The following is a 10,629-nucleotide window of genomic DNA, read 5'->3' as shown; positions in this document are numbered from 1 at the left end:
ATTTTTTGCTGCAAATTACGTTCTTACGGCAATATAGCAGTTGAATTTGAAGCGAGTGAATTGGCTCCTAACGTTAATAAAAATGGTTTAAATGCAACACATTTCCTATCTTTGTCATTAAAATATCTAGTCAAATACTTCAAACATTGAACTACTGATGTCTAAAACGAACTTCAATGAAAAACTACTCTGGATTCAATTAACAACATGCGCAGATGGTAACAAGACAGTTTCACGTTAACGTAGTGCATCATTGCAATAACAGTCCTGGCTTCACGATTTCATGCACTCACACATCCCGTCAGCTTGAGGATGTGTCTATGTCTGCACAAATGTCCTCTTACACAATTTGGTGACTCATTGCCGGGTGTGCTGATCCGTAGGTGTGCCCAGTGTTACGCAGCTTCTCAGCAGAGGTGAGTTTGAAGTCCTGGTTCCTTGTCCTGGTTCCTGGATCCTCGTCTCGTTCCTGGTTCCTTGATCCTTGTTCCGGTTCCTTCCTGGTTCCTTGTTCTGTAACAACAGTAAAGACAAAGTGTAATGATTAAGTGTGAGATTATTAATATGTAAGTATAGGTGATTAAGTTAATAAGCAACCTGTTAGGAGGCCATTATAACAGATCATATCAGTCAACTAATTTATGGATATTTCATAAATTTACATTCTATTAGGACTGTCATCAATACCAACGCCGTCGATGTATCGCCCGATGGATTCGCGTGCGATATCGTATTGAAAAAAATTCCAGAATAGCATCTTGATACAGTAAAATAGTATTAGTAAAAAACCGTTTGCTGTAGTGTTGTTACCTTACATCTCATTAGGTTATTCTGCTGAAATATGAGAGGGTATTCTCTACTGCAGGTGGTGTTTTAACAGTGGGGAGGGCAGAGTTTTGGTGCCTGGCAATGCCAACAGTATTAGTTTCTCTTTACACTATAACTATACAAAGTATTAGAAGCATAGCGCTGCTTCGGAGGAGACATATTGTGACCCTAACTACCTAAGATGGACTACCGACTAGTGGTGCTGTATCTTTAGTATTATGATGAGCTAGCTTTACTGAGCTCCTGGTGATGAGTAGACGTGGGAGTCATTCTGTCACTTTCTGTTCGTTATATTTCATTTTTATTCACGTTGCCAATATAAATATATAGGTCAACTCTTTAGGTGTATTCTTTCTTTTTAGTTGCTTAAAAACTATGCGTTGATTTTCTAGCAGGGAAACATTCAGTCCCATGCAATGTAGCGTCAGGTGCACTAATTTAAGTTCAAAATTACACCAAGGCTACCTACCATACATGCCAAATAAGATTGAAACCATTATATTTATATTATACGAATCAAACTCGAAATATCGCGAAAACACTATTTTTGGTAATTAATCGAATCGAAATATTTTCATATCAATGACAGCCCTAACTTCTTATGTCCGATCCCAACTATAACAGTCAGACAGACCAAATTAATCCCCCCTCGCCTCCTCTCCCTCTCTCTCTCTCTCTCTCTCTCTCTCTCTCTCTCTCTCTCTCTCTCTCTCTCTCTCTCTCTCTCTCTCTCTCTCTCTCTCTCTCTCTCTCTCTCTCTCGACACACACACGCACATGCATGAATGCACGTACGCATACATGCACACACGCACACATATATGTATACACCCCCTATTCCTCACCCTCTCTCAAACACTCTCACTATATGCTACTGTTTACTCTAATACATGCCCACAAGACACGCTCTTTCCTAAGACACAGACAGAAACTACTCACTGTGTATTGCTGGTCTAAATGATAAGCATGCATGGTGTTTGAATGGAGGAAAAGACATCTTGCTCCAATCCCAGCCTCATGACTCAACACTCTGGCACAAATTATCCCTCTTCCATCTGAAAACAGATACGTACCTTCAAAGTGACAGAACATGTATAGTTGGTGAAAATTGGTGAAAATTTTTAAGTTTGGTTCTGCCAACCAGATAATGTCGTATATTGATCACTTAATTTGACACAAGCACGTTTATATCTATATATTACAATTGACTGAATTAGATTTGCTTGTGCGGTAATGACTAAAAAAACAAACAAGGTACCTATGATCAGACATTCCTCTTTTACTTCCTTTTCATTGTTGAAGTCATCATCTTGGTCGTTGCCCACATCGTCATCATAGTCTATTTCTTCTTCTTTTTCTTCATCGTCGTCGTCGTCCTCGTCCTCGTCAGCGGCGTTTCCTTCTTCATTTTGTTCATCTTCTTCTTCTTCTCCATCTTCCTTGGGTCACTAGCAGATATTTAGCTGGAGAAAGATATTTACCTTCTTTGATGTGGATTATATAGTAGAGCAGCACTCCTTTAGCTATGTTTCTCCTTCCCTCCAATTTTGTTATGTTCAATGCTGTGTTCAGTCCATCTCCGCTATATATTAGACATCTTCACCGTAACCCTGGCACGGGAGGCTAAACAGGTGCTATGCCTTGCCTAAGGACAACCTGTAGCTAGGGCGGCAAAGGAAGCTATCTCCTCACTAGTGACAAAGTCACTCCCTTATCCAAGCAAACTGGGATAAAGTGCCTTGCTCATTGCTATTTCGCCAGGGTAAAGCTGCGAGCCGGACACCCCAACCCTAACTCCCACGCTCATGGGAGGGGGGAGGTGTGATTTCCCATGCTCTGACCAGCCAAGGTGTTGTCTCACCCCCCTGGCAGACTTTTCAGCCTGAAGTCATGAGTGCCAATCACATGGCCACTGCTCTTCCCAGGTGGCTCTTGCACGGCTATGACACTGTCTCCATAAGTAGGTGGTATTGGTGGTAGTGGAGTTGGTGATGAAGTTAGCAGCTCATTTCTGGATCATCTCTTTGCTGTTTTTGTTAGTCTTTGTTGATAGATCTCAGATAGAGGGAAGCATATATTCAATGGTTGGCAACTTATAGCTTGGGTGGAAGAGGAAGCTCACCTTCCCACTATGGACTTGTGAAATGAAAGTCTCTCCTCTTTCATAAGATATAAACATGTGTCGTATATATATGCATATATATCATGGAATCAGGTATCATCTTGGATGGGTAGTCGTCGTCTGAGGGCCAGCAAGGTTGAAGTAACGGTGAGTCATGAGGTTGCATGCAACTGGTATTAGAACCGAGCAATACTCTTGATTCTTCTTGACTTGTGATGAAATTCCGCCCGGAGAGGTTCCCACTCAAAAGCTGACGCTCCGGATTGGTCCAAGGTGACATTTCGCGTCTTGCAGTGAGGCGATAGATAGATCTGCCTCCATATGATGTAGGCTGGACAATGGTGGGCATCGTCTTCTGACGAATGTAGATGCTATAGTCATACTTCTACCCTGAAACAAGAACTGCTGATGTCTAACAATGAACTAGATAAAAAACTACTCTGGATTCCATTAACAACATATAGATGGTAACAAGGCAGTTTCACGTTAACGTAGTGCATCGTTGCAATAACAGTTTTGGTTTCAATGATTTCATGCACTCACACATCCCGTCAGCTTGATGATGTGTCTATGTCTGCACAACTGTCCTTTTACACAATTTGGTGGCTCATTGCCGGGGTGTGCTGATCCGTGGGTGTGGCAATGTTATGCAGCTTCTCAGCAGAAGTGAGTTTGAAGTCCTGATTACTTATTCCCGGTTCCTTCCTGGTTCCTTGCTCTGTAACAACAGTAAAGACAAAACTGCAATGATTAAAGTGATTACGTCACCGTAAATAGTAAAAATAAAAAATATATTTCCACTTTTTCACAAAATGTAAGTAATTCTGTTAACTTTTTATGGTTAAATTGCTGCATTATACTTCCTATTTTTCTATATTGTTCGATGTAAACATACACTCGTGACTCATACATAGCCCATAGCAAGCAATTAATGTCAGTATCATAATATCAAATCGTCCAGGTTTTTTGGATTTCTAATTAGTTGAGAAACAATCTTATCAGGTAAGAATTTGACGATACATTTAGTCCCGTTAGTACTTAGGCCTACTTTTAATGTAAAAAAATGGCAACAAAATTAACAAAAAATACACCATAGAAAATTCGTGACGTAGTCAATTTAAGTGCGAGATTATTAATATGTAAGTATAGGTGATTGAGTTAATAAGCAACCTGTTAGGAGGCATTATAACGGATCATATCAGTCAACTCATTTATGGATATTTCATAAAATGTACATTCCTATGTCTGATCCCAACTACAACAGTTCAGACAGACCAAACTAATTTATTAAAGTCATAAAATAAGAAATTTTGATAAATGACATAAAAAACTCTGTTACTCCCTTTCTCCCACTTCATCTACTCTGTCTCTCTGGAGTCCAGGAAATTGCATAGATCTAACCAAAAAAAAATCCATCACCCCCTCCCGAACCCACCCCCTTGCAGCCATGCTGGGGCGCGTTTCACTAACGTTCGTTCGCTATTTTTCCTTCGCTATTTTCAAAGTTGATCGGTAAATAGCGAAGAACACGTCCGCGCGTGTTTCACAAAGCTCCATTCGCTAAAGTTATTCGTTATTTAGCGAACAACTTTACCGACACCTCTGCAGGGTCTCGGTAAATTTAGCGAAGGACTTGCGGTGTATTTAAACCCTACAAAAACATAATGTAGCGCAGTGTGAGCATTGACAGATGTGACACACGCGTTAGCACGTAGCAAGCTCCGAGAAAATAGCACACATGCACAACCGTTTGATGCCTACAATGATACAGAAATTATATGCGATTGGCATATGACAGAGCGTAACTTAGCAACAACTGCGCCTGTGACGGCACACACATACATATAGGTGTCAGCTTGCCACACTCACCCTTACCGATGTGACGGCACATACACATACATATAGGTGTCAGCAAGCCACACTCACCCTTACCGATGTGACGGCACATACACGTATAGACGTCAGCTTGCTACACTCACCCTTCCCGATGTGGCGCCGTGTGTTCTCGATGGTCGAGTTGCGGTTCACGTTGGACAGCAGGCCGAGACAGAAGCGGTCGTTGTTGTTGGACGGGTCGGTGAAGCCGTCGACGACGATGCTGTGACTGGATGCGTGGAACACCTCGCCCACGCGGTTGTTCAGCTCGTAGTAGGCGATCGAACACCAGCACTGCGGCTCCTGGTAGGTGACCGGCTGCAGATCTGCCAAACGCACACACAGGGGTAGAAATTAACCTTCGAACAAGGGAGTCCAACGGAACACCTGCCCTCAAAAACAGGGAGTCGGCGGCAAAATGAAGGAGTTCGCAGTTCAAAACTAAAGATATTAACAATAACGCGTGTGCTTATTTTGAAGATTCATGCGGTTGCTCGCCGCCAAATTGTATTTGGACATTTGCTGAAAAAATACGGCAATTCCGCGAGGCCGTGCTCTGGAACGAACTAGTTAGTATAGCAGAATTTTCAGGGAGTCACACAGACTCCTGCATATGTCAAATCAGGGAGTCCGACAGTAAATCAGGGAGCGTTTGTCTCCGGACTCGCATTAATTTCGCACCCTGCACACAGACATACAGATGCATGAGAGCGTGAGCAGATTGTTTGTAGATATGAGCATTTGGAGTCAATACTTTGCAAATGACTTTTAGGCTTTCATTTATTGTCTCTATATGTGTCCATCCTATATAGTCAAAATTGAATTCTATTGATAGGTCCGATGATGTAGCAAACTTTTCTTTTCTTATTCCACCTCCATCTTCTCCTTATTCTATTACCCCTTCATTCACTATCACCTTCTCCCCTCCTAGATTTGACTGCATATTAATACAGTAAAACTCGCATAAGTTGTCATCGTCTAACTCGTCAATTCGCATAATAAGTCGTCACGGAAGTCAAAGTCCCGATTTTCTCTCATAGTAAATCCATTGGAATAGCCCCGCCTAAGTAGTCATTTATAAGTCATCATTATGTGCAAGTCATCACCCTCAGATAGGTCCCATGTAATACAAACAACAGTAATTTCCCATCTGTAAGTCGTCATCAGAAATGCCGATGGCGCAGTGTACAGGTCTAGGGGATGTGCGAGCTGGCTGTCGCAGATATGCGCATATTCGACCTATGCAGGAGTCCGTGTGTCTCCCTGAAAATTCTGCTATACTACCTAGTTTGTTTCAGAGCATGGCCTCGCAGAATTACCATATTTTTTCAGCAAGTGTTCCAAGAAAATTTGGCAGACGTGCACCGCAAATGTCCTGCAATGTCCAAACGTGTAATCAACAGCGGGTGTTACAGATAGCCAGTGTGTGCCGCGCTTGCCGCTAGTGCGTACGCTGTATGTGCGTTATAGCCAGCAGCGGTGTCGATTGATGTACAGACCCGATTGTTTCATGTCTGCTACGTATGTGGTGCGAACTGATGTCGTGTGTGGAGCATGTTTATGACTGCGTAGGGGTGACGGGCGTCTGGGAGGGGAGCCCTACATATAAGCCGACAAAATGACGACTTACGCGTATGTCGTCATTTTCGTAAGTCGGCACAAATATGCTGGTCCCAAAAGTGTCGACTTATGCAAATTTTACTGTACTGCATAACAATTCTACCTACCCGCAGCCACAGGAAGGGTGGTGTCCATTGGATTGTCGTTCTCTTCTGGTGGTCCATAAGCAGGAGGGGGAGTATCCGCTGAAACCACGTAACAGATTTACCACTAAAACGTGACAACAACACGCAAACAATCTTACAACATACGCACGCAACATGCACATTTCACATCGCCCATATCAGCTAAATAGCATATATCAAGAAACACGCCTACAGATACCAGCTTAGCTGGTGCCACACCGTACAAGGTTGCACTAACTGCTGACATTCCACGAGCAGGTAACCCCACTAATGACTAGGTTTCCGAACCGACTGCCTCCTGGTCGGTGCCTCCCCCACGCGATGGTGTCACTCACCACTCAACTGCAAGCATGAGCCAGGAGGAAGAGGTGTGGTGTGAGGGTCAGGCAGAGACAAGGGAGTGTCGGGACCACTCAGTAAGGTGATACCAGCCTCCACACACAGCGCGTGCAGGTCAAGCTGGTGGGCGTGGGTCTCAGGATCGTCAGGAACACCGAAGCAAGCATCCGGGCCCAGTGGTGAGGAAGGCGTGCTCAGCAAACGACTGCAGCTGGGGGAAACACAGCTGGAGTCGGTGGAGTCTGTGGAGGCATGAGAGGAGGCAGGGACTGATGGGAAACTAACATGATGACACTCAATCCATTAGAGTTTAGACAATAAAATCACCTCTACTCGATAAAACTTATATTCAAACAGTCGTGGAGTGAACTCAAAGGAACTCGAATGAAGTGGAAGTGAAAGTTTTGTTGTTGTAATTTTAATAAAAGATTCACTATGAGTCATTGAGATTAAAAGTCATACAGATTCAGTTCATATTAATCTCAGAATAAAATCAATAACAAAAAAATATATTAAATATCTGGAATTTAACCATATTTCAGTCTCTTGTGATTTGCGATGTATAAGGATACACACATATGCGCATGCACAAACACGCACGTACGCATACACGAACACACACACACGCACATACGCATGCATGCACACACGCACACACCCACGCACGCACGCACACACACACGCGCGCACGCACGCACACGCACACACACAAACGCACGCACGCACACACACTGTTGGTGACATGTGGGGAGCGCTACGTACCAGGCAATGAGAAGGGACTGCCGGGGGAGCTGGTTGGGTTAGGACTTGTGACACTCGGCATGCCCCCAGGGTGAGGGCTGTGAGGTTGGGTCGTCGTGAAGCCGTGGGCCGAATAGCTCACGTTCTGCGGCATGTGTGGCTCTGGAACAGCCTGCAAACAGCAAGCATGCATTACAATTTACTGCACCTGCCATTTCCTCTACTGCGGATAAATATCAATGGCTACGTCGATGGCAATACTGATGCCTTATCAGATGAAAATTATACAGCACTTATAACAGCTTTTCATCAGGGGATCCCATGTTTAAAATTGAAACAGTTTACTTCTTTAAATATTTGACAACTGTGAATGCTCAATGACAGTTGACACATTAACTGAGGCCTACTAGAAAAGAAGTAGTTTTCGCAAATACACTCTGTTGTGCCATACACATAGCAACATATAACTGCACTACATAAGCTTGCTCCTTTACGCGAGAACACAATATTTCCTACCTGAAATGAAGGTGGTCCAGCGCTCGGTGCTCCCATGGCTGGTGGATACTCACTATACCGTGGGACTAGAACAGGGGGCAGCACTGAAACAAACAACACGTTGTATGCAATGCAACAGTGTTTACTACACACCATTTTACACAAGTGAATGCACTCAACAAGCACTCTAAATTATGACAGTTAATTGGAATTTCTGCTGACAGAAAGAATGTATCACAGCATGAAACAAATACTCAGGCATAATTAAGTTAATCTAATCTCTACTCCATCACGAATCGCTGGCACACATGCCGTGTCCTACCTGGGCTCTCCACACGCTTGTAGTGATAAGGGTTAATGCAGACTTCTTTCTGCTTTGCACTGAATGGGTATTCACAGACCTCCAGTGGCTTCAGCTCATGGTGGGACTGCAGGTCCGGCCACCGCCACACGCGGCAGTAGATGACGTGTGGCAGACCTTTACGATGGGAAACCTGCAGAGGCAGTGATGTTACACTTATATTTACGTGTATACTATGAAATTTATGGATGGACATCAACGTTACGTTTACACGTGCCCCGATGTTACATGCACATGTATGTATTGATGCACGCACGTATCCACATGCACGCACGCTCGTGCACGCACACACACACGCGCGCACGCACGCACGCACACACACACAGACCTGTTGATGGAAGTTTATGATTCCATTGATGATAGACTTACCCATACTAACTTAGTGATTATTCTTTACACAAGCATTTACCTTACAGGCACATAGTGAGAGAAGTTTTCGAAAATGGGTATTGACGTGACATAATAATAAAAGATGGAGAAAGTGGGCAGGGGAATTGCAAGGGCATAGTGACACCTTGACATACTATATACAGCGTGTATTAGTGATGTCACGATCATCGATTGAACAGTGGCTCGAACCAAGCGCTTGGTTATCAAAATCCATAATCCATTTCATAAAAAAAAAAAAATTAGAAATAAATGTAAAACTTGGAAAACTGATGAGAATCAGAGATTTCATCGCTATTTTAGTTCGGGAATCACCCGAAATTCGTCGCAGTTACTTCCTGTTGAGGGGCTAAATGGGTAGAGAATGCGCGCGAAAGAAAGGGCGAGAGCGAACGAAAGATAGATAGAGAGAGAAAGAGAGAACGTGCGCGAGACAGGACGAGAGCAAGAGAGGCAGAGACACAGAGCGCGGGCGATGGTGAGAGCGTGCGCGCGAGAGGCAGAGAGAGAAAGAGAGATGACGAGAAAGAGAGAGAAAGGAAGGCGAGAGCGAGCCAACGATACATGAAAGAGAGAGAGGGGTGAGAGAGAGAGATAAATAGAGAATAACAGAAAGAGAGAGACAGATGCGAGAAAGAGAGATAGTGAGAGAGTAAGAAAGAATTCATCATTTAATATAGTGGTTAGCTATAGACTTAGTCATAGCGTAATAATTTTCATATTAGGTTTGTGTCATTGTTCAGCCAAGTATATATAATCAAGATATATTATTAGGAATTCTTGACATTACCCGTTTTATAGCAAATGCATGTCATTCCCAAGTCACTGGTCAATTTTACAAGTACTTGAGCAGTTACTTGTAGTTTTAAATGATGATATAGGATTGTTAGTCTAGTATAACTTTGTATTTTGACTTGATGCATTGCTGAAACTCGTGATGATAGAAAGTCAAGAAATAGACTAGAATAGCAGCCATAGTCATAGAAGTAGTTTAGAATAACAGTTTATTTGTATATCCATTGTAAAACATTCATAATAACAACTGATAAAAATAAAAGATTTAGTATGAAAATACAACTTTACTTGTCATATATTATAGCAGCCTTTATTTTTTTTAAATACATGACCTATCTCTCTCTATCTAACCTATCTCACCACTCTCTCTCTCTCTGCCTCTCGCGCGTGCTCTCCCAGACTCATACACACTTCCACGCGCGCTGTCACTCTCGCACGCTCTCTCTGTCATGCGCACTTTCTCTCCCTCTGTGTCACTCTCACTCTCGCTCACCTTGAGCCTAGCGCAGACTTGCGACTTTTGGTTGCTCGTCGCTGCAACCTGCAACCGCATGCAATCGGTTGCATGCTTCACCGTGTGTGTGCACAAATGCGATTTCGGAGCGATTGGGAGCGACGAGTTGCTGAAAATCAAACCAGTTCGAGTTGCAGTTGCACGTTCCTGCAGACATAGCGATTTCACAGCAATTTCGACTGCGATTCTAGAATCGCAGTCGAGTTGCATGAAAAAGTCGCAAGTCTGCGCTAGGCTTAAGCTAACCTAACCTTAGCTCTAGAACTATAACCCCCCGCTCTACGCCGCAGGGCTACAACCCGATCCGCTCCGCCGCAGGCCTACTGCGGATCGGAGTGCTATAGTTCTAGTCTCTAGAGCAGAGCTAACCTAACCTATGCTGCCCCATTGCTAGCTCTAACCTAACTCCCCCTCCCACTCCCCCCGCC

At 43.6% G+C, this 10,629-nt stretch overlaps 1 protein-coding gene across 2 annotated transcripts in view; it reads right to left on the bottom strand.

Moving 5' to 3' along the window:
• LOC106813414 (mothers against decapentaplegic homolog 5-like) overlaps window positions 1–10,629 on the bottom strand; it is a 29,464-nt gene that overhangs the window by 8,148 nt on the left and 10,687 nt on the right. For both annotated transcript variants that reach the window (XM_014817547.1, XM_014817548.1), the window contains exons 3-7: window positions 8,467–8,638; window positions 8,166–8,248; window positions 7,671–7,821; window positions 6,552–6,629; window positions 4,929–5,150 (exon numbers count right to left, since the gene is read on the bottom strand). In XM_014817547.1, coding sequence (XP_014673033.1) covers window positions 4,929–5,150; window positions 6,552–6,629; window positions 7,671–7,821; window positions 8,166–8,248; window positions 8,467–8,638 — 706 coding nt within the window. The remainder of the gene's footprint in view (window positions 1–4,928; window positions 5,151–6,551; window positions 6,630–7,670; window positions 7,822–8,165; window positions 8,249–8,466; window positions 8,639–10,629) is intronic.

This window comes from Priapulus caudatus, unplaced genomic scaffold (assembly GCF_000485595.1).
Source record: "Priapulus caudatus unplaced genomic scaffold, Priapulus_caudatus-5.0.1 Scaffold768, whole genome shotgun sequence".
Taxonomy (NCBI): Eukaryota; Metazoa; Priapulida; class Priapulimorpha; order Priapulimorphida; family Priapulidae; genus Priapulus; species Priapulus caudatus.
Note: the sequence above shows the minus strand (reverse complement) of the source record. Positions and strands in the feature narration are given on the sequence as shown.